Source organism: Vespa velutina, chromosome 21 (genome assembly GCF_912470025.1).
Source record: "Vespa velutina chromosome 21, iVesVel2.1, whole genome shotgun sequence".
Lineage (NCBI taxonomy): Eukaryota > Metazoa > Arthropoda > Insecta > Hymenoptera > Vespidae > Vespa > Vespa velutina.
In genome coordinates, this window is record NC_062208.1 from 164,730 (window position 1) to 190,579 (window position 25,850).

The 25,850-nt window shown below is 26.0% G+C and overlaps 1 protein-coding gene and 1 long non-coding RNA gene across 17 annotated transcripts; one reads left to right on the top strand and one right to left on the bottom strand.

The window, feature by feature from the left end:
- Window positions 1–4,448: 4,448 nt before the first annotated feature.
- On the top strand, window positions 4,449–8,367 carry LOC124956188. Of its 8 annotated transcripts, none has more exons than XR_007103134.1 (6): window positions 4,449–4,532; window positions 4,969–5,316; window positions 5,408–5,451; window positions 5,524–5,653; window positions 5,796–6,322; window positions 6,411–8,367. XR_007103134.1 is itself a non-coding variant. In XM_047511659.1 (4 exons), exons 1-3 carry the CDS (start codon window positions 5,399–5,401, stop codon window positions 5,922–5,924), a joined length of 312 nt encoding a protein of 103 aa, XP_047367615.1. In that variant the 5' UTR covers window positions 5,311–5,398; the 3' UTR covers window positions 5,925–6,366; window positions 8,229–8,367. The 8 variants fall into 8 exon arrangements, 4 of the variants coding, with proteins under 4 accessions (XP_047367615.1, XP_047367614.1, XP_047367616.1 ...); XR_007103131.1 differs by having other exon boundaries at window positions 4,969–5,182; XR_007103132.1 differs by lacking the exon at window positions 4,449–4,532 and adding an exon at window positions 4,545–4,602 and having other exon boundaries at window positions 4,969–5,182.
- An 11,929-nt stretch (window positions 8,368–20,296) lies between these two features.
- Window positions 20,297–25,823, bottom strand: LOC124956191. Of its 9 annotated transcripts, none has more exons than XR_007103152.1 (7): window positions 25,283–25,756; window positions 25,034–25,174; window positions 24,722–24,872; window positions 23,621–23,807; window positions 21,654–23,439; window positions 21,189–21,348; window positions 20,297–21,056 (listed from the first exon to the last, which is right to left on the bottom strand). It is a non-coding gene; the product is annotated as an uncharacterized LOC124956191 (long non-coding RNA). The 9 variants fall into 9 exon arrangements; XR_007103150.1 differs by having other exon boundaries at window positions 20,299–21,056; window positions 23,621–24,099; XR_007103147.1 differs by having other exon boundaries at window positions 20,301–21,056; window positions 23,885–24,872.
- Window positions 25,824–25,850: the final 27 nt, after the last annotated feature.

A 25,850-nucleotide genomic window follows, 5' to 3' on the forward strand; every position in this document is an offset into this window, starting at 1 on the left:
GTTATATTTGTGTACGCACAGTTCGATATGAGTAAAGCTAATACCATATATTTACAATAGCGAATAAGTTCGAATACCATTATTTTTATCGTAAAAAGAATTTTAGAAATGAATAGAGTAATATTATTATTAACAATTTCCATTATTATAATTTTATATTATATACAGTGTAGAGAAACGATAGTATTCATATACGATGTCTTTTTTCTCACGTATATTCGTTGTAATGAATTATTCATAAAAATACAAAAAAGTAATTACCACAATGCTAATATCATATATACTGTTACGTCATATTACTTTGAGGACTTTTCTTTAACTGTTATATAAATGTTTATTAAGAAAATGTATTTTTATTTACACGTTAAAAATATATAAATTTATATCTTGTCGTGAGGTATTTATTATACTTCAGTGAACTATAAATTCTTCTATTGTACTAATCAAATCATTCTGATCTTACTTACTGATCTCTAATGTCATCAATCTCTGAGATCATAGAGCTTGTTCACAGGAACGATATAAAATTAATTCTATTACCATTTCAAAAAATGCAATAACGGCAGCATTGTGGCATAAACAGTGCATAGTTTCATAACATATTGCGAAATAAACCATTTACTGGCTTTAAACCAAAATTGTCAATCGTTAAAATATTAGAAAAATAAAAAGTTTACTTTATTAAGATACGATACAATACCGATAGGGAATACAATTAAAACTTTTTAATTTTCAAAAATTTTCCTTTTTCTTTAATGGAATATTTATAATAAAAGAAAATCAATAAAACGAAACGAGCAATAGTAACAAATAGCGTTATATGTTGCACTCGTAATACGTACATCCAAATCCTCCAAAATTCCAGTCGACTATCTAACAAATGGAATCCACATACTTGGATACGCACATCTTCGTTCTCTCTCCCTCTCTCTCTCTCTCTCTCTCTCTCTCTCTCTATTTCTCTCTTTCCTTCTTTCACTACCTCCTTTTCCTATCATCAACCATTCTCCCTTTTTCCTTGTCATTCTTTCTCGTTCGTGACATAAGTGATTTCTTCTTCCAATTACTTTATTCGATAGCTTCTTTTATTGATCAGAGCGCATTGTGAACAAATATAACATTAATAAATGGAAAAATTTGAATAAAGAATTTAAAAAACAAATCATATATTTTTATTAATTCTTTTACCCGTATTAATTATATGAAACTGCCATTAAAACATTCTGGAAGGCTTGTCCATCGATTGATTTGAAAATCACCTCAAGTTTCTTATTAATTGCTATGGCTCAATGGCACTATAGGAAAGAGAAAAGATAATATCGTACACAAAATATTATATTTCATATTCCATTATGATTTATAATACATAAATGTAATGTAATTAAATGTTTCATAACTTAAACTTATTTCTAAATTGTATAATGTATATACGTATGGAATCTTATGTCCTCTCATGTTACTGCAGTACGATCTACTATATATTATGGTAAACAATAAATCGGATTTACTTCATTCAATGGATAATCAGTATGCATTAACGATAATGTAGCAAGTCCAAATAATGTATGAATAATATCAGCGATACCATTACATCTATCGCCAAACCCTCCACCATCAATATCTTGACACGTTAAAACGTTATCTACCTATAGTACAAGAAATGAAAATATTTGCATACGGTAGGAAGTGTTTAACGTACCTTTAAAAAATTAATTTTTAATTACGCTTTCAATATCGTACAGTTTAACGGTGAACAACTCTCAATTTATTTATATCGTAATGGACCACACAAACTTTCATCTGTTCATTCGCTCGACACTCGATGGTCGTCGATATTGCCGAAGTAAAACAACTGAGGTGCTTTCTCGCACTTTATTGAAATTGCATTCCATAAAGTTATTTAAAATGCATATAAACATTGATTTTATTTTTTTAGGTCAAATATTCGTTATGCTAGAAATGAAGGTAATAATAGCTTCTTTGATAAGAAGACTTATTATTAAAATAAATCAGCCAAAAACAATTGAAGAAATTTTGTTAAGAATGAATGTTACGTTAAAGCTACTATATTCGATGTGTTTGGCGATAAATTTATATTATAAAATCTCCATAAAGACGTTTTTTTAAAAAGTATATGGTCTATAACATTATTTTATATTTATTGTGACCGATATAACAGAATCCGTCTGTAAAAAAGAATTTCGTCTTGTTTATACACTTTTCTTTTTAACGGTCAATTAAAGAAATTGTTAAGAAGTAACCTGATGAATTAATGAAGTTTTGCTGGAAGTATGTGCGCAACATCATCCAAGTCTAATCGATTATTGGTAGAATGAAAAAGTGAGAAAAAAAGAAATATTGAGGTAATGATGGAGCGGGTGAGAAAGATGTAAGTATAGGAATGATAGAGAGAGACTGAAAAAGAGAGAGAGAGAGAGAGAAAGAGAAAGAGAGAGAGAAAGAGATAAAGAGAGAGAAAGAGAAAAAGAAACATGTGTCTAAGATAAAATATGCATAAGATAAGTGTTAGAGGAAGGCGATGATGACAAAAAAAAAGTGTTTTATATAGTAAGTGGATAAAATTCCGAAACAGTCAAAAAGATTCTCACAAAGTCATCAAAAAAACAAATCTCAGAAAATATCAGTATATTAAACACGTGTTCGGAAAGACCGATCAATGTCATATACGGAATCCCTCATATAATATCTTATATTTTTGTAGTTGAATAGAATATATTTGCAAAATGATACTAACTCATTACTTTCATGCCTAAATCAATGTTGACGGGCCGCTATGTAGAAAAATCGATTGTGCAACTTCTATGTTCGAACATCATTTGTAATATTAATGCCGGTGTTACTGTAAAATCTTATAAATGGAAAAATGAGTAACGAAAAAATATTTTATTACAGTACTATGGAAATATCATGATTTCGGCTACTGATATTTTCATTTAAGAAACTGGTGTTTTCATATAAGATTTTTTTGGTGACCTTAACAGGTCTTTGCAAGGTCATCCTAAAACCAAATTAAAAGTCCTATTCAATTAATAAATTCATTCATATCCAAACATTTCTCCAATATATCAATATTTTTTGAGATAATAGCTCATACCGATGATTTGCAAGATAACTACGAAATAGATGGATCCTATTAATTTTTATTGGTTTCATCGTTAGTTAAAGTTTTTTTTATCATGAATTTCAGATTTGTAGAAGAATATTTATATGTAGTTACAATAGAATGGAGATATTATCAAATTAAAGTATAAGACAATTTTGCATCGTATAAGAAAAATGGAAAACCAATTTTGGAAATTAAATACTCATAGATTGATTCTAAATTTCATTAATTCGATATTGTTGGGTGTGTGGCATGTATGTATATATCAAGAGGTGTTTATTCGACAAATATATTACAAGTATTTTGATTCAAGTTAATATTCATATATTTAAACTGAGATACATTCAACAGCCATTGATAGAATAGAATTCTGTTGCGTCCATAATAGATAATATTGAATTATTTATTAAGCTAACGTGCATATTAAATAATAAAGTTGCGTGTTTATGCAGAATATTCGTTTTTAATAATTATAAGAAAAAAATTCATAATATATTCGACTTTATATTTATACTATTACTATTATTATTACTATAATGCTAATATATAATATAATAATATAGTAATAAGAACAAAAAGTAGAAGAACATACTTATATTTATTACAAATGTCTTCTGCCCGAAAGTGTTAAATACTGTAAAGCTCGTAATCTTCCAATTTGAGAATCGGCAGGTATTTTAGAAACACAACATGCTTATCATTATCTTTACTATTATAATGTAAAATATACATAATGTATATAATATTTAAGTATGTTATTATTATTATTATTATTATTATTATTATTATTATTATTATTATTATTATCAGTAGTAGTAGTAGTAATAGTAGTAATAATTATAGTTGAAGTAGGAATACTTGAAATAGTACAGAATGGAAATTTCCCATGTAAAAGAAAAGACGTAAACAAAGAAAGGATTTCTATCTCTAGTGTGGAAAAGAACTCATATTTTAATTTATATTAAAATAATATTATATGTTGGACAGATCATTAGATAAAATTTTGTTTTTTGTCGCAAATTTATATACTAATAATTATACGCGTCAATTATATTTATTATTCTTATTATTATTATTTGGCATGAAACAAATATGTACCGACATCGTATCTAGTGCAGAACACTCCAAGATACATGTTACCATCAAAAAAATATATCTATATGAAAGTCCACTGAGTATGAGCTCACAGCTAATTAGCTTTATCTAATTAACCTACTCGAAGCCAATTGTAAAATGCGCGAAAGAAAGATATAAAACAAGCATATACATCGATACCACAAACGGCATGGTGGGGACAATCATCTTGTACCGTTGGTGGGGATCGTTTTATACTTGTAGTTCATATTTTGTCCATACCAGTCGCTCAAATCACAAACGTTTCCGGCGAAAGGTGATGTGTAGTTGTTAGGTTAGTATTTTTTTAATATTTAAAAATGTTCGTGATGTGGTGTTTTCTAATAAAATCTTTAATTAATATAGTAAATGCTTCTTATATATCATATTGTGTTTTATTTGTATCATTCATTTGCTAAACCTTCTAATAGGTTTTTCCTTTAGAAACCAAAATTAGCACATGAAAAATTTCTTAAGATATTCATTGATAAATACTAAAAATTAACCTCTAAACATGAGTTTAATCGAAAACTTTTAACGTATCAAAAACTTAAACGATTTAAATTATTTTGACAGTAAAGCATAATAACTTGGAGAAGTTGATACTAAAATATCAGAAGCTTTTTATCATGTTTGATTCTAATTAATTGTGTTTAATAGTACTGCTTATTGTTTACTGTAAATAGTTATTTTTATTAGATATTATTTCCAAAGTACGAATTGTCTTTCAGATGGACATTTAGTATGATGGTTTCTTGTTATGAAGGAGCGTTACAAGAGAATGAATTATATTCATCATTGACAGAGTATCAGAATAATGTCCAGAAGACGGCATTGTTAAAATCTTGGAACATGAGAATAATTCTAGAAAGAAAGATAATGGATCTGAGTTACAATCGTACAGGGAATTGAGAAAATGTTTTGAAAGGAATATCATATTAATTGGTAATATGTTAGCGTTCATAATTTATTAGCAAGCAAAATAAAATTTAATAAATGTTCTATCAAAAAAATAATCCTGTGGTATTATTTTTATAAATTTCAAATTTTTTCTTTTATTCCGTACAAGAAAATATCAAGTGAGAACAATGCTAAGTAAAATATTTCTAAAGAAAATATATTTCTTTATTTTCAAATTATGCTAATGTATTATTATGTCCAATGTTTCAGAATTGTCAAACCGTTGATGATCAGAAATCTGCTAGATCAATTAAGTACGTAATTTAAAAAGAAGTCGATCCAAAAATGTATTACTATGCTGTTGTTCATCTCATTTACTTTTGCAGATGGATTTGTTTTCTATTTAAGTTTCCAAGACTGCTCACATTTTGGAAAAGTGTGAAAGTAGCCTGCTGCACTTTTATTGATAGAACTATGTTCAAATTAGTTTTCAGAGATGGAACATTGACTGAAAAAGTAAGAAATATTATTTTGTTTCTCCTAATTTGTTTAATAAATAATAAAATAGGTTAAGAAGTTATTTAAACTAGCTAACATTGTAAAATATTTGTCTTTAAATTTAATTTCATTAAAAGATAAAAGTCCTTTTATCTTTTAGGAAGCAAATGAACGTAATAAAGGAGTACTCCATTGTGCAGTAGATTGGACTGGCATTTGGAAGTTATGTGTCACGAGAGTCTGTTTTTTCATTTTGATTCTGATTTATATTCTCCCTGGTAACAACTAGGTCCTCACAAAGATTGTCGTCCCCATAAGATCATGCCTCAATACTATCCAAAACTCCATGACTACTGGATTTTCATTGAATAAGAAATTGTTATTCGTATGAGAATAGGGAAGAAAAATATCTAAGGATTCAGGAATATCGTTTGATGGTACGTATCCATCAGTTAGTCGATGGTTTCTCGTCTATACGTCATATTGGAAGATTCATTATACATCCAATGATTGAGAAAAGCAAGAGAACTATTCAAAAGATCATCAGAATCATTCGAAGAACATTTATCATACTGATGAATATGGGTGCAATAAATATATAGAGATGAAAACAGAGTAAATTTATCTATCGAATCTGATAGCCTAATAATAATTGTAGAGGAGGAAAGAAGCAGTTTATTACAAATGGTACTTAAGGAAAATTGCAGCTGAAAGTTTTGTGGAAACTAGTGGTAAGAAAGCTTGTTTGTTAATGGTCATGTGATTTTTGTTCCAGCACTCATACTTTTTATATTCATATTATGGTCATATTATGGATAAATTTCGTTAGAAGGAAATTATTTAGATCTGCTAATTGAATGGGGAAAATGCTTTGTTTTATTATGGTAGAACGATTGTTGATGAAAGAAGAATAAGTTTGAGATGTAAACCACGTTCTTGTATCAATTTTCTATGGTAATTTATCCTCAAATGGATATTTGTCTGTTGAATGGTTCACTTTTAGCGGCAGATGCTCCGACAAGTAAATGTATCGTTGAGCAGTGCATATATGAGTATCTGTAAAACAAGATAATGATCTTAGGGATCCATCAGTTACAGTTTCCAAATTGTGCTGATAAAGTGATCCGAATACATGATGGCTCTTTGTAGATCAAAATTGATTTTAATACTTTCAAAGCTTCTGGTGTTTATTTCACCAAATTTGTAATTTAAAAGAATAAAGAATCCACATACAAAAGGATGATCGAAGATTCAACGGATTGATATAGATAATAACTAAAGTAGGAAGCGCAGACATCACCTTCGAGATTTTTATATGGTGATAAATTAAACGATGGCGAGGAATGAATGAATTGATTTATTGTAATGTTAAAGTATAAGCTTACTCATTAACTAATTGATTATCATGTTATTAATATGATAACAAAATGTTATTAATAAGTTTGATGGTCGATCACTGATCTCTAATCACGTAAGTCAACGTTGTGAGATTTGCCGACGATTAGTACATTAAACGCCGAGAAAATATTTATCATCGAATTTGGCAATCATTAAGAAATTCTTTTGGCTGTTTCATCTTTATCTTGGGTTTATGAGTTTCAGCATTTATATCAAATTAATCTCTTTTGTTTAAAGTTCATTCATAATCGTATTTTTCCTCTTCTTGAAATACACCGTAATCAGTGACAGTTGTATAAAGAAAATGCAATCTTTACTTTTCTTTTTATGATATGTCGTTTAATATATCCTGTCGGATCAGATACTTCCCTAAAAATATTATGAACTGGTACTCTTCCAGGTTTAGAACCTTCTATTTCCTCCCAAATTGTTCCATCAGAAGCAGTTTCGATATTTTAATTCTCTACATTACTCTTACATTCGGAACTCAATAATAATCTCCTTCTCTTTTGTCTTGGACGCTTATTTATAACGCGATCAGTCGTAACTTTTGATACAAATTTATTAACAAATCTAATATACTAACGGCCAGAAGCCACTACGTATAATCCTGCGTGATTCTTGCTTTATGATAATATCGAGAATCAAAAACTACGAATGCTAGTAAAGAAATGTAACGCAATTGCCATTTGTATATGGATATTTTTAATATTTATTGTGTGTCATAGTTAATTAAAGTTTCTTTTTTTACTGACCGTATTAACGAATTAAAGTATAAGATAATTCTTCAATGTATAAGAAGAATGGAGAAACCAAATTTGGTAATTAATAAATTCTCATAAACTTCTCATTAGATTACATTAAAATATTGTACATATGTATATCGATATTTGTACATATGTATATATTTGACAGATATATTTTAAAGATTTTAATTCAAGTTTTATATTATCAAATGGAAGTATATTACAACTGTCGATAAATTAGATTGCTTTTATATCTATATCAAATAATGTAGTTTTATTTTTTATGTTGAGGATATTCATATGCAATACATTATTTATTAATAATTTTAGAAAATAAATTTGTAATATGCACATTAATACAAAGTAATAATAGAAACGATTATTGATTAGATGATTTATTCAATAACATTAAAAATTAAATATTAAAACATTTTTCTATTTTGTATTAGGTTGTGCAAGTCAAAATTATCGAGGGAAGTTACGTATTTGCAGCCGGTAAAATTTCCTGTGATAATAACTATTTTATAACTTTTACTGAAGAATGTAACAATATTTCAAAGTTCATTAAAGTAAATCAATTAGAAAGAATTATTTACTAATATTGAATTGAAATTGTTCGCCAAGAATTTCTGTTGTAAAATTACATATTTCTTTAGAATATATTATCGTTGGACGCTTGCAGACATTATACAATTACACAATTACAGAAACTTTTAGTTATAACAAGAAGATAGCTTAGTATAAAATGATTATTGTTATTTTCTTTTCAATTTACATATATTATAATAAATTAAGTCAATATGATTAAGTGACTGTCCACCATGTTTACAGAAAGCATTTTACTATATCTTTCATTTTTTTTGTTTTTTGTTTTTTGTTTTTTGTTTTTTTAATTTATGATATGATTATTATTAAAAATATCAAAAGAATCATTATTATCATTATTATCTCACAACAGGGACGTTAATATTTTAAATGTCACGGCAACAAATTCGATACGATATCGTATATGATAAATCTCACAAATGTAAGACCATATGACGATAGGTTCAATCTTATAATCTTATATTTTTTTGAAATATTCGAAGAAAGTCGACGTTGGTATTCCTCAATGGAATGAAATATTTGTCGTTATTCATCATCTTCGAAATTATAGAAGTTTCATAGAAAAATTGCAAGTAACTTATGTAGCATGAACTTGAACTTAGTCATGGTAATAGAAAGATTAAATTTATTCAGCATATATAATAAATTCTTGTGCATATACAAAGCATTTGGAATAAACGTTTATATTTCAAACATCGAATGTTACCAAGTCTATTTACTGTAGCTTTGTTTGTAAAAGTAGATATAATATAAATTTAATAAAATATAAAAGAAAATGAAAAACAACATATTTCATATTCACGTAGATTAAATTTGATATGATAAACATACTTTTATTTCATTATTAATCAAAAAATGTGTATTTTTCGTATACAAAACATATCTACACCTTTAAAATGAGAAAAACGAAATTTGCTTAAATAAAATCAATAAAAAAGTAACATACAATGTATTCATAAATGAAATGCATAAATTACTGAGTTTTCGTAATGAAATCCTAACTGTCAAAAAAGATAAAAAAATAGTAAATAGACAAAATTACATATGTGATAACAGGTTTCTTATGATAATATAGAAGCAGAGAAAAAAAGAATTAGAAAGAGACAAAGTTCGATAGCAGAATTCGAGATGGCGAAACGTTAACTGTAGTTAATGCGATCGTTGTCATATGGGAAATAAATTTGAATCATTAAAAATTTTTCTATTATAATTGTTGCTATCGTATAGTATAGTTTTAATAAAATATATGTGAAAAGAAAAAACGAATAACTTTGGCACATCAAATATACATAACTATTAATCAAAGGGCTAAAAAAATTATTATATTATGATTTGCAATTAAATTGTTAAATTAATTTGTAACTATAGAAAAATAAAAGAAATGTACACGAAAAAAGAAGAAAATGATAAATATAGACCAAGCAAAGAAAGAAAGAGTGTCAAAGAAAAAAAGAATTAAAAAAAAAAAAAATAGGAAAAGGAACCATTTGTGTAACAATATTCAACGTATAAGGTTATGTAATTATAACATTTTGAAGCAATTTTTTGGAATTTATTCTTAATGAAATAATGTAGAGAGTTAAACAAAAATTAGAATCCAGATCAAAAAATATTAATTAATGGAAAAAAATAAAATTCTGAAGCTACTTTCGACAATCATATCATCAATGTTGAAAATGTGAAACAAGTACGTATTAATAAGGAGTAATTAATAATCAGAGTACGATAGAATTATTGATAGAACTTATAGATAGACATTGCTATTTACAGAATATGTAAAATCAGATAGGCCATGCTTATAATTAACATGTTCACTATTGATTCCAAATCTTTTTAATGTAGATCAGTATGTGTATCGAATCTATTAAATAATTTTTTAATGAAAATAATATTGCGTTGTATCTAATATAGTTATGTAAATAATTACAGTTGTTTTGATATCATCATGAATATCACTCGAGAATAAATTAAATAGTTGTTATTTTATAATTAACACTATTATTCTTTCAATGCAACTTTTCTCAATAGTTTTGAACTTTCTACAAAAAATTGCTGAAAGATATGAAACTTCAAGATCGATACTTTGGCTCCTTCATCAAAGGCAGAAAAGCGATTAAATTGGTAAGAAAAGATAAACAATTTTTTACAAGACTCATATTTTCTTTTTAATCAAAATTTTTCCTATTTTTTAATATATATTTTTTCTTATTTTTAATTCAACATCACCTTCAGTCTCATAAATCTTTTTATTTCAATGATGAAATTTTTATAAAATCAGTTTTATACATCAATGAACTGCAAATTCTTATTTGGTTATAGTAATTGTATCATTTTTACCTTTTTTTACTGAATAATCATGAACATATGGAACTTGTTTATTCAAACAATAACAAATTAACTCTGCTAGTACTTCTTGCAAATTCACAAAATGCAACAGTCACAAGCAATGGATCGATAATAGAATTTGTATCCATAATTCTACTTAAATTTTAATAATATATTTATATAATATAATATATAATTTTAATTTTAATATATATATACATAATAAAAAATTTTGTATCGAATCCTGTAATTTCTAATTACAAATATTTACAATCAAATATTTTTACAATACATAATCTGTAGCGCACCGGATGGAGCCCATGATACGTGACACACGTGACGCACTGGATGGAAGCCATAACATACGCCATATGTAACGCACCAAACGTCCATATTGTCGGTAGGTCGAGGCAACGCCTTATCCCTACGTCAAAGCTCCCGCAGGTAGGTTTATCCCCACCACCGACAACGCTACGCTTTTACCACGCTAACGTTACATATGACGTCACTCGTTGCTCAATATATATATTTTTTTCGACGATTATTCTCGGTTATTTTTTTGATAGTTATTTCCGACAGTTATTATAAGGTATTAATAAATTAATATTGTTAAGTTTAAGTCAATGTGTCTTAAATAATTCCGGCTAGGTTTCCAACAAAACCTCGCGAAAACTTTTCTAAACTATTTTCAAGTTACATTAATTATTCTCGCGAGTCTCAAGAACTTTCTGTCACGCAGTCGGCAAGTTCAAAGCTAATAAAAGCTATCTTTCCATAAGACGTGAATCCTTAACCTTAAGTTATTCTTTTACTAGGTGGTGCGTACGAATCGCACGAGTTAACATATTCTATCTTTGAATCCTAGCTTTATTTATGCCGAGAACACGACGCGGTGGTATCATTTACATCTACTCGCGTCGCTTTACGATTCGGTTCGTTATCACAAAGATTTGGGAATTGTTCCAACGGTAACTACTGACCAACACGAGGCCGTATCTTACCTGCCTCATATCAAATTCAAACTTTGTTACGACTTATTCCATTTTATTGAAAGTGACGGGCAATTTGTACATATTTAATTTATTATTCAATTTAAGTAATTTATTAAATTTACTTTTAAATCCATTTTCATAAAAAAAATTTCATTTTTTAATCCAATAATTAAACTAACTGTAATCCATATTAATCTTAATTAAACTATATTTTGACTTGAATTATTTTACTTTATTAAATTTTATAAATTATATTCTATCTAACTTAATTAAATATTAAAAACATATATTAATAAATTTAAAATGAAGTATATCTTATCGTGGATTATCAATTACTATACAGGTTCCTCTAAATCTTAAATACTGCCAAATCTTTTACATTTAATAATTTATCATTTAATTTCTTCTATAATATTTATACATTTATTATCCTAGTTTATTACATAATTTTCATAAAATTAAAATTGTAAAAAATTTTAATAATAATTTATTATATTTCAACAATATTCATACCGACTCATCACGCTCGAGAAGAAGACTTACTATCCGAATCGACTATCGCCGTTCGATCCTCAAGTGAAGCTCATTTAAGCAATTCCATATCGCCTAACACCGATCTACATTACGAAGGAGATCGTTGGAATGGAAGTCAGCTCGTATTGGTGTCCGTCCCATGTCAAGAACTGCACATAGCAAGTAACGGTCAAAAAGGACACAAATTCTACAAGAGTAGGAGCACCTCAGATAAGTTCAATAACTTATATATTTTTTTTGAGGCCCGTACCACGTGGGATGTAACAGTAATATTACAGTAAGTAAAGCTTTTTCCAAAATTCAAAAAGTTATTTTCTCGCTTAAATCTTTATCTTTTAAAATAAGACATTGTTTATCAAAATCGGTCAAAATTACGCCTGAATTCACTCTGTTCGTCTAAGTCATTATAAAATTAGAGATCATGAACAGTCTTAATTCCTAGTTTTAAAGAATAGTTTTTTTGTTATATATGCATAGTTTATTATCGTTTTTAGAATTTTTATGTATAACTAGTATTTATTGTTTGAAAAAGTCCAAGGTATTTCATATTCTCCTCCCTTTTGTTGTCAATGAGTCATCCTTCCTCAATTCTATATATGACAACTCATCCTTCTTCTGTAAAGATTGTAAACACAATTGAGTTCTCCTACCACGTTTTCTCACAACGTTCCTAATCGATTTGGAACTACTATCGAATCGTTTCTTGTTGCTGGAATGAGTTTTTCTCACTCTTCTCTCTCTCTCTCTCTCTCTTTTTTTCTGACACACATATGTGCCAATTCAACAAATCGAGATTTTATTAAACAAAATTTTATATCCTTCAGATTTTCTAGAAAAAAATTTATCTTTAATATCATGGAAATATACATAAAATAAATTTTTATTTATCTTTTATGTAAGATACATTTCGTTGAGATAGAATATTTATTTCGGAGTATAAGAAGCGAGATTTTGTTACTTTCGAAATGATTTTCATTTCTTCTGAATTATTGGTTTACTTGATTCCAAGTTTTAGTAAGAAAAAGGTAATTATATTTATACATATAATTCTTTGAACGTTTAACAACCAATTTAGATTATCCGAAGGATTCTTTGAAATCTCAAGTGCATGATCGCTATTAATAGTTATGTGTAATAAGTTATATTTATCGTGTTTCTATTATTTTATTGGTGTTTCTACTTTTATAATTTCTTTTCTCTGTATAAAAAAATTAGGAACTGTACGTCGGAGAATTTATGTTTTCTATGTTTTGTTCTGGAACTTAACGAATTCGAGTTCTCTTATCTTACAAATTGGTTTTAAGAGAATTTTTGATGTACATTTTGAACAACGATTTTAATATTTTTCTAGGTGTATATCTGTTTATTCCTCGTTATTGTCTTTTCCCTATTTGCCGAAAGATTTAATATATGCATCGTGTATCTGTCCTCATTATTAGTATTCTCGTTTATAGAATTTTCTTTATTAATTTTTAAGTTTATTATAGTTCTTTTATTTTTTAAAGTATGTGAGATTTCGCTCTCCTCGACAAACAATCCGTTAGGTCTTGACTTAGACAAGTAAATCTACTTGTTTTAAACTTTCTATTGGTAAAGGAAAACTTATTTCTTTTTCGTTGGAATTTAACGTGTAAATATATATTAACCCGTTGTTATTTTTAACTAATGCTCCTTCTACATATATATTTATATTTATTGTTCAAGTTTATTTGCGATACAATATTCGATGTTGTTAGAAACATATTATCGCGCCTTATAACCTTTAAAAAGGTTTGTACCTTAGATACCGTTTTCTTCTTTCGGAAATGTATTTGAAACGTATGAAAGATATGTTTTTTGTTATTTGCAAATACCGTGTTTTTTATCAATAATATAATTGTTTCTGCTGCTATACACATCAATTATATTATTTTATTTGTCACAACAGGTAATATGGTTTCAATTTTAACAAAATATACTTTATCTTTAAAATCTATTAACAACTTTGCTTCCTCATATCGAAATTATTTAGATTATATAATTATAGTTATTATTGAAATATCATTTTTATTTAATTTGACGTTCAAATTATCAAATTCCTTTTTTAGTTTGTCGAGAGTTTGAATTTGTTTATAGTTTGCCATTTTTACGCAACAATCTCGAACTTTTATGACTGTGAATGCGCAGAATTTCTTATTCTTTGTTATTATATACGATTAGAAAATTTCTAAAAGATATATGATAGTATATGTTTTGTGTGTGGATACATGCTAGATGTGTCTATTTCATCGTAAACGGTTTGGGTATTCTGATCCCTTGAATTCTTTTGTGCCACTCTCTTTTGCTTGAGTATAATAAAAGAATACCGTCAGTACTGTGGTTTCTCTGTATCGTATAATTTCCGCCTAAAGTAACAAAATTCAGTATTCCACGTATGTTTGTCTAAGGCGACAGATTGTGAACATAATATTTGTGAAGAAAATGAAAAAGTGAATAAAAAGTATAAAAAATTAGATAATACTGGACTATCCCCAGCATCGAAGCGAAAATTAAGAGTTCAAATTACAATACAACCACTTGGAAAAATTCCAATTTTAAACTTTTATGAAATCATGAAATGATTTTTTTATGAATAATTTTGATGTACCAAGAAAGTAAGTTAGATGCAAAGTTATTCAAAAAAGTGTAGTTGCTAGTCGGTACTAATTGTTTATATTTCTTGTCATTGTTAATGATAGTTACATAATTTAATACTTCACTAATTGTAAAAGATACACAAGTATTCTTTGTGAAATCATTTGCAAAATCTATTTAATATTTCTACGAAATAATCGATATATATAACGATATATATTATATAGAACAATGTATCGATATATATATATGTATATATATATATATATATATATATATAAATAAATAAATAATGAATGTTTGTTTATTACAATAATAAGAAAATAATCATACATGTTTTAAATAGAAAGAGGAAAGGAAAATTATATAATACTTATGGTAAAACAAAAAATTTATCCGTTATATTCTTAGTAAAAAGAAATATGAGCTCAGTTTCATAAATATTACAACTCAAATGAAGAATTTTTTATGGCATTTACGAAATTTATCTACATATATGTATGTATATATATATGAATGTATAAATAACTTTTTATAGAATGAATGTATGAAATGGATTATTAACAATAGATTATTAAGAAATGGGTTATTAATAATAATATCTCTGTTCATATTCTTTTATTTTTTTTTAAATTGCGCAATTACATATAGTGATTTATATGATAATTAAATTAGATAGGAAAAAAAAACTATTATTGAGATCATGTATTAGAAATATTAAAATATTTTATTTTATCTTAGTCTTCTATGCAATTACAATTATTAATAAAGGATATTTTTATTCATATCAACATAAATATATATAATAATCTTAGTAATATTAGTAAAGGAGCTTAGGCAGTACACAAAGATTGCTTGTATTTTATCTGAGGTTAGTCAGCTAATGGGAATTTTTATGATAAGTGATTAAATAATTTTATAATTTACAACAGTTACTCTTATTTACTGATATGCGCGCCCTGAGATATCTTGTTACTATATGAAATTTTTCCTCTATGTTGTTCGATTTGTACTTTAAAACATTTGTCTTATATCATGCTTTCTTTTATAAATATATTATTTTATATAATTAATTAATATTTGTGAAATGGATATTATTCCGTTTTATGTGTTTCTTGATAAGCTGTTAGTTTTTTTTTTTAATATTTGCATTATTAATATTTTTAGAGCACAACATTTTTTGCTTTTGTGGAAGAAACATTTCGAATAATTGTTATTGTCTAGTTCATTTGAAATGAGGTATTGCATTTGATATTCTACGTTTATTATATTTATTCGTTTATTTAAAAAGAGTATATTATGTCGCTCTGACAGAAATTCGTACAACCACTGAATTTTTTCAGTACCCTTCATATAAATTTTTCTAATACCAGATAAAGGTATCAAATGTTGCTCGAAAATATCGTATCTTAAATTATAATGTATATATCCATCTTTCCATTCTAAACCATGATGGTTATCTGTTATCTGATGACTGTTAATCTGGTCATTTATAAAATATAATTATTATATTATTTATTATTTAATTATTTATATAAAAAACAAATTTATAATGAAATAAAATAAAAAATTAGTTTGCGTACCTCACTCCTATTCTGTCCTTTTGTGATAATTTCAATTCATCGAATGGTGATAGAAAAATATAATTTTCTATTAAATTTTCTCTTAGATCACCAATGGTAAATTCTTTTAAAACAAATAAATTGTTTTCTATTTTGAAGCCTTCTAAAAGATTTGTAAATCTACAAATAACTTTTCGATGAAATTAGTGTCAGACATATTACGAGTGTAAATGCATTGTCTAAGTCTTTTAGACATAATAAAGATGAAGTAACGAAATGTACCTTCCGTGGGCTTTTTGGGAAATGTGGGTAGAAAATGTCTGTGGAGGAGAAAATTGGGATAGAAAAGAGAAAAGCCCTTTGAAAAGTGGGGATAGACACTTACGCCTGCTCAAGATTCCACCATATGACAGTGGTAATTATAGCAATAATAGTAATAATAATGAAGATGATAAGAATAACGATAATAATAGTAATATAATAATTCAAATAAAAATAATATAAAATAATATGTGCAGGGAAGATGGAGTAACAATTGAATACTAAACGGCTATTGATTTTTGTTATACTTATAGTTTTCCTTGTATCTACTATATTTTCACGCTTTTTTTAATTTATTATTTTAATATTTTACATATTACTATAATATTCGAAAACAGTATATCCGTTAATTTATATTTATGAAGATATAGGATTACGAGTTTATTTCCTTTTATATATTATTATAATATTCTTCGTAACTATGTAATTCATATATATAAAAAGGAGACAGAAAAATACTCTTGGTTATACTTTTCGTCTTCATTTTATCGAACATTCGGTTAATAAAAAATTCTGCTAATAAAAATGAATAAAAAGAAAGGAAAAATGAATAAGTAAATAAATACAAATATTATTTCTATTTTGTATTTATTTATTACGTTACTTTGTTCGATTTTACATCTCGCGTGATTGAAAGAAAAAAGACAAATATTAAATTGTAAGAGATACGTAAGAAATAAAAAAAAAGAGATAAGCTTCAATGAAATACGGAAGTTTTCTTCCTTCACTTTCGTTGCTCAGTGTATCTATTATATTCACTCACAGATGGAACAGCAGGAATAGATAGTTAATGCCGTCGATAAATAAGAGTAGCATTTATAATTTATCGATAGATGGTCATGAATTTTATTTAATTATTAATTCGTATAGAGAAGAAATAAAAAACGAGGAGGAAAATTAAAAAGAATGCGAAAGAACAGATGGAATAATAAAAAGATAAAGGAAAGAAAAATTAAAATTTAATAAAAGTTTATCAACCGATGGAATAATAGTAATTAGCTAATTCTTGTAAAAATATATATTTTCGTGGAATTTTTATATTTACTAATCTTCCTTTAAATGGTGGCGTTATCAAAAGAAGGCAGTATAGATACATAATTTATATGATCCTAAAATTAGGAAATATTAATTAATTATTTCAATTTTTTCGAATATCTTAGACCGTTTAAAGAATTATCTATGTATTTTGGACTAATTGTTAAAATCGTTTAAAATTGTACACTTTATCAACGATTGAATAAGTGTGAATGTTTCCCAATTTGTTTGTAACATTTCTTAAACAAAATAAAACGAGAAATGAATTGTAAGATACATCGAGTAGCAAAGAATGTAAGAAAAAAAATATCTCTAACGCTAAGGTGAGATTTCGTCTCAAAAAATGGAAAGAATGATTATTGATTTATAATAAAGAAAAAGAAAAAGAATCCTTTCAATCATATGTAAATTCAAAATATAATGCCAGTGATAATTTGTCTCTGCTCGTGAATAAATGTACGTTAACATCGAATTCTATACTGTCACCATCATTTCGGTTTGATATCGAAAACATAATATTTTTTCGTTCTTTAGACTTTGTTCTCTCGGAACATACAAATATAGACATAAATGAAACAAAAATTCAGAAATAAACCTGATGAGAATAATCGATTTAAATATCATTAGAAATCATGAGTAAGATTCCCGAATTGTTAGCATTGAAATATATTTGTATAATTCCAATGCAAACGCTTTTTTAGGAAACAATGATATAATACAAATTTCAATAGAACAAAATGTAATGTTTTTGTTAAATCAAAAATGTTAAATGTTAAATATATATATATATATATATATATATATATATATATATATATATTTAATGCTAAATATTTATTTTAATGCACAAAATGATTCGTTTTAAAATATAAAATATTCGCTTTAATTCATGTATTATTTTAAATAATTTCCTATTAAATTGTATCCAAATAAAAATATTAAACATTAATTTTCATGATAAACTAGAAACAAACTTCAAGGCCAACCTAATACTAGTGATGGGATCGATACCGATACTAATGATGATATTTCATCATTCAATATCAAAGGGTATAATTTAATACTCAATGGGAAATATTGGTACTTGGTATCAATTTTCGATACTGATTTCTTGAATCAATATCAAATCTAAAGTATTTATATCGAATCAATATCCGTTTGAAAATTCATGAAAGTATCGATATCCATTTAATATCTTTGCCGGTGTATTGATAAACAAACGAAAAGTGATTCTGTAGACTAACAAATAAAATTTTAAAAGGAAGAAAAGAAAAAAGACAAAAAATTGCTCCCATTTAAATTTTCATAAAAATATCAAATGGGTATCGATATTTTTCATATCTATGACTTAAATGCTATTCAATACGGCATTACAATTTACGATACAAATAAAGAGAAAACAGTTTGGATAGCTATTTGTTGAAATTTTTTGAATAATTTTGATAACAAAAATTTTTGGAAGGTCACTAAAAGTTGAAAAAGCGCACATTGCATGCAATGACAAAGGTACATCAAAATATATTTTGAATGTAGCAATGCATAAGAGCATGCGACACCGCATACGACATTCTGTCGAAGCAATTGCCTGTGTTTATTATTTGTGCTGTGGAATACACGAATTTCATGTTTATGTGTCACTTTTGATATTCAACTTTTGATATTCAACTTCTAATATAAGAAATTAAAATACATCGCAAAATTTGGATCATTATGAGTAAAAATTATCGTGACAAAAATAAAAAGAACAAATAGCCTGGATGGTTATTTGTCGAAAATTTTCGGATAATTTTAATGAAAATGTCTAAGTTTTCGGAATATATTTCTATAGATATTTATTTCATATATTTCAGATATTTATCACATATTTATTTCCGTAGCTTTATTTATTTCCACGCTAATAATCGAAGAAATGGTACGTGAACGTATAACATGAAAAATAACAAACAAATTAAACTCATCGCATAAAGGAATTTCAAGAAATTAAATAACAGATGAATTAGTCAAGCAAGCCATTGAAATAATACCTAACGAATATATTTGGATATCTAGAGTCTTTATAAAGAGGTACAAGTTTAACATAAGGAAATGCACTAAAAAGTTAATCATAATCTGAGATCTAACTAAAGTTAAACTTATAAAAATTTCATGAATCAGGAAGCAAATCTTAGTTTTTTTTCGAAAAAAATATGTCCAAAGAAATTATTTTTTGGGTAAATAAAATAAGGAGTAATCATTATAATCTGACTACTTCGCTGGTCAAGATCAACATAACAACCATTGCATACTGTGAATGCGATGAAAAATAAAATGATCATGGAAATATCCTGTATACAGCAATAGACGAAACATAACGATAAATAAACTGCGCAAATAGAAATGAAAATATCGAATGTCACGATATCGATAAGTTTCTAATGTGAGTGAATATAATAGCAATAAGAATTATTAATAATTTCTTTATTAATTAAATTATTTAAGAATCTAATTAGAATGAACTGTAGTTCCTATAATTTATCATCACATCCTTTATTGTTATTGTTAACAGTTATATTATAATGTTGCGTGCAATATTATCGTCCAAAGTACTTGAACTACATACATAAATAAGTTAGATTAAATTACGGTTAATTATTTTTCTAAGATTAATGTAATCAAAGTTACTAAACGAACAGTACTTTTTATGATAGTTTTATATGTTTTATAATGTTTTATAAAATCAAAGATTGTAAAATCTATGGGCCTTAAAATTGATTTATTTTTAAGTTAAAAAAAAACAAAAGGATATGTGAATGCAACGCAGGTCTGTACTGTTTGTTTGCGGTAAGACACCGTGTACGCAATGACAACGGTACGATACTTATAGCTGTCAGCGTTCGATTACGCTAGAAACGGTTTCTTTAACCCTCCCAGGAGAAGGGACTGGTCCCGCCTACAGACATCTGGTCGATTTGGATTCACCGTTCTAAGGGAAATGGAGTAGTGAAAGAGAGAAAGAGAAGAGGAAATGAGAGACGAGATTTCATTCTTGTTTGGTCGTGACACTCTCCACGATTGCTCACGATTTATTGATAACGATTCATGGTAACCTTTGGACATGCACGACTCACAATTCGTCCATTTATCCGCCAATAATCCTCTCGAAACAAACCAATATGGCGTCTAACCACCATATAATTGTAAATTTTTCTAGATTTAGTCGTTGCGATAACCAGTCATAGTATATTTCAGGTAACATCCTTAAACCAATCAGGATACAATTCAGCCGTATCATTAAAATCTTTTCAACAATCTAGAAGTAAAAATAAAGAAAGAGAGTGTAGGAAAAAAGTGAGAAAGAAGAAGGAAAAAAGAAGAGAAAAAAGAGAGATGGTGCAAGATATAGTAGCAACACATACATGATAATAAATCTTTAGAAACTTACAAATTTATAATATAATTTATAATATTTTACGATAATAAATGACCTCATATGGCTTGTTGTTAAAGTCGTCTCGATAAACGCCATCGAAAAGAAAAATTTATAATTCCGTTAAAAAAATGGATTTAGATTTTGAAATTTTCCTTACATTTCATTATTTGACCTGCAAAAAAAATTAGCACCATATAATGTACTCCTTCATATCAAATAAATTTGTAAAAAATGTTTTTGGTAGGTTCAGTTCCTCATGAGATATTTCAATTTTTGAGATATAGAGGAGATAGAAATATAGAGGAGATTTCAAAATCATTTTTTTTTTTAAGTGAGATTTTTTGTTTATCGTTGTGTGATATTTTTACAAATAATGGAAATATTTCGAGTGTACAAAGTTTTTGCTACGCCCTGCATATTAATTATCGTCATCAATAACAGATCCAAATATGCTCTACGACATAAAACCATATTTACCATCCTTATTCGAAAAATTGATGATATCCATTGCCAGCCCTTCTTTCGATTCTTCTCTTTTTGACCTTTTGAGATCAGAGAAAAGTTCACAAAGACAAAATGACATGATCACTTCCTAAACTATCACCATCCTCTCTCTTTTACTATTCTCATTCTCTCAGAAAGCGATGACTAATTCATTAAATTTATTCTCTCTATCTCTCTCTCTCCTTCCCTCTCTCTTGCTGTAACTTCCTATGATTTTCTGAATTTGAACTTACTCTAGTGAATATTCCTTTTTTTTTTTTTATGAGAAGGAATGTATGGGAATGTTCATCCCCATGAACATTCAGCCAAACTAATGAAAAATTTTTCTTCTCGTTTATTTGATTCGATTGAATTCCATTAAATGTAAAAATAACTCGTGAACAGTAAAAAGTTAGTGACAAAAGATTTTATCATTATGTTTATTGTTCTAAGAAATATCTTTTTCGTCCTATATTAATCGTTTTCGAACAGAGGAAAGTTTTTAATTTTCTTTATCATCGAACTATTAAACTTTTTTCAAACTCTTACTCTTTCTTTTTCTTTCTCCATTAATAGATTGAGTACTAAATCGATTTTGTAGGTAAAAAATAAAAGAAGGATTTATTATCATACTTTTAATATTAGACTTTTATTAAAAGGTATATTTTGGTAGTCTTCTTAAAATTATAATAAGAATAGAACTTTAACAAGTAAATAAAAAGTAGATTTTAAGTAGCTCAATAATATCGTTTGAACTCGATTTGCGTTAAGAACAAACATTTTTATAATAATAAAAAAGCTTTCAAAATATAATAATAAATAATATTAAATATTTTTATGACAAACAATGTGTATATAAAAAAAGATTAATATTGGAAGTATAATTTTTAATTTAATTTTTTAGATTTATAAAATACAAGAAAATAAAAAGAAATAATTTTACTATTCGTTTTCATCACTCAAATTAGATTTAAATTCTACGATACTAAAAAGCAAGGTATAATTGCTCTTACCCATTGCTTTTACATAATCAAAGTATGGTGATATAAAAGTGTAGTACCATTATAGAAGATTAAAAAAAAAACTTCAGAATGAATTCACTTTTTTCCCTTCAACTTATTTTCTTTTGAGTTTCAAATTGGAGCATTTCGAATTCTTTACATAGACAAAATTTAAAACAATAATAAATATTATTCTAAATAATTTATTTATTCATTAAAAAAAAACAAATCATTAAAATTTTAAATATAAAATTGATTGTAATATAATTAGAATGGTATCATTTGTTAAATCAACTTAGTTGTGATTGATTTGCAATAAGAAAAAATGTAAAGATCATAGTAGTAGTAATACAAATAACATGATATAATAATGATAATATAAACGAATCTTTATGTAAAATTATATGAGGTAGAATTTTATAAATCTTTAGTGTCTTCATCAATTTATCAATTATTTCCTTTATATTAATCACTTAACGGCCTAATGTTTACAACTTTTACTTTGTGATTTAGTTTCAATTTCAATTCTAATAAAACATCCAATTGTTCAATTTTTCTGCATTATGGCAAATCTAAAATATCACTAAAATGTACATAGATAAAATACATAACAGCATATGTGTAATAAATAATACAATTATGTATGATAAAATATTATGATTAACATATCTTAAAATATTACCATTCTTAATTTATATTCTATATTACCATTAGTTTCTGCATGTTTCCTTTTTTTGGGGAAATCCCTTAACGCTAAATCCAAAAAATCTTTCTATAATCTAAAAAAAAGTATAGAAACATATTAATAAATATATTTAAATTTTCTTCTAAAATATATAATACTGCTTTTTTATCAGAAATTGTTACTTTTAATTGCTAATAAAAATTTTTTCTAAATAATTTTTCAAATGTAGTAAATTGTTCTTATACTATTAAAATGTTTTAAATTATTTCTTTTACCATTTTTTCAATTGCATAACAAATAAAGTTAAAATTTTCAATGCTATTTATTCTTGTAACTTTTTTGCTTTTATAAAGTCAGAAAATCTTTTTACATTATTTTCTTGATTTTATGTTTCTTTGATCATACTTTCTTTGAAATACAGCGTATTTTTGATCAATTAATAAATGATGGTTACATTAATTCCTAAAATACAAATATTATATTTTATACACAATTCTGTCTATTATATATTAATGTTTGCTGAAAATATTAAATCGTACTATAGATCTTTTATCTCCAATTTTTTTTTAACGATCAACTTGTGCATTAGATGATGTTTCATTTGTATTAATGCTGTATGTTTTAAGTTTAATATTTCGAAGGAATTTTTGCCTTTTATGGAATTAATGTTTCGCAAGAATGATTTACTTAGTTGAAAATTTCATTTCATTAACATTTTTTATTATTTTTTACTAAATCTTCTTTTCTAAAGCTTCTGGAACATCAACATCACCAAATTTGAAATCATCCTTTGAAATAACATGTCATTTAGTATTTTAATATTCTCTTTTCAACTGCTAACAGAACTTTCATTATTATTATATCATCTCTCATATTTTGATCATTATCTTCTTTAAATAATACTCGAAATTCTTTCTTTTTGTTATTGATAATTGTACATGAGATAAACGCGATAAAGTGATTTTTATTTATTATTTCTAACAACTTATTAACTGTATCGAAAGTTTCAGTAATATTATTCTTTTTATGTTTGTCATTCTGTTTTGATGAATCTTTTGGATAAATAAAATTTTGTTATTTAATATTTTTTGTACTAGACAAGTTATTCTGGTTAGTTTATTTATTCTAATCTATTTAGTATATTTATAGCATATGTTATCTATCTCTTGACTTCATTGCTCAATTTGTGTAATTTCTTCCAAATTGATTTCAAAATCATCTTCAAAGAGATCATTTGTAGCAAGTGGTTTTTCATTATCTTCTAAGCTTTATTGTATAGAAGTCTGTATTTTTTGAACAGTTTTTGGAATATTCAAATACTTAAAAATATTATAAACATAAATAATAAATTCTCATTGATTATTTTAAAAACTTACAAAGTTCAAGTTAGAACATTTTCTAATGCATTGATGATGGATAAATTTTTTATTTCTCCATCAATTTCTCTAAATTTACTTTCTTTTAATAAAATAATACCTCCTCTGTATATCATAAGTCCAGTAATCATTACTTTATATCCAGGTAGTCCTATCAAATCATAATATTATTAATCCTTTTATGAATTAATGTAATTATTTAAAACTAAAATAAATTATTTAAAACTATAATATATCTCTGTAATAAAATCGTACTTACAAAAGTATATTACGAGTAAGAGTAAAATGATTCTGACAGTGCTAATATCTTACCATTTGTTAAATGTTATAGAAGTATCCATCTTGTTTTTGGCACTTATAATTGAAATTTTATATTTTCTTAGCTTTAACATTTAGAATAATATTTCCAATTCCTTATATTTTGAAGTTGATATGTAATACATTTTTTTCCATCTATATTAATGTTAGAAAATAAAATACTATTAAAATAAGATATTATATATAAAAATGCAAGAAAAAAATTTATATATATTGTATATATAAAATTTTGTATAAGTATACCTGGAGGATATAAGTTCCGTGTAATACTGTACACATTTGTTAATTAAGATCTCTTGGTAAATATCCATTGTCATTATTTATCTCACGTAAATCACTTAATTACAATTGCGTTTTTACAAATTTTGTTATTTTATTATACACTATACAAAGTAAAACATAACCATAAAATGAAGTATCAACTTATGTGGTAATTATAATGTACAAGTTTCTACTGCTACATGTAATTATTTTTACTTCAGTTGTATGAATAAATAGATCAACAATCTTTAAATAACACATTTATGTTAACAAAAATGTTTTAAGCATTATATTATCATAATACAGTGTCATTTTTTGAAGTAAATCATTTTATAGAATCTCTTAATCAAATTTCACTCATAAAATTCACTCATTGATATTAAAGTTTTTGATTCGTTGTATAAGATTTTCATTCATTTTTATTATTTTAACAAAAAAACTTGTTAATACATTTGTAGTTACCGAATACATCGTTGTTTATATTTAAATGTACATATCTATATACATTCAAGTGTACATTTTTATATGTAACAATATGGTTTAAAATAAA

Excerpts from the sequence above, each read along its gene's own strand:
- LOC124956188 (XM_047511659.1), top strand. The coding sequence starts at position 5,399 with ATGTTTCAGAATTGTCAAACCGTTGATGATCAGAAATCTGCTAGATCA. Across the intron at positions 5,452-5,523 it reads AAATCTGCTAGATCAATTAA|ATGGATTTGTTTTCTATTTA; the intron begins GTACGTAATTTA and ends TTACTTTTGCAG. Across the intron at positions 5,654-5,795 it reads ATGGAACATTGACTGAAAAA|GAAGCAAATGAACGTAATAA; the intron begins GTAAGAAATATT and ends TTTATCTTTTAG.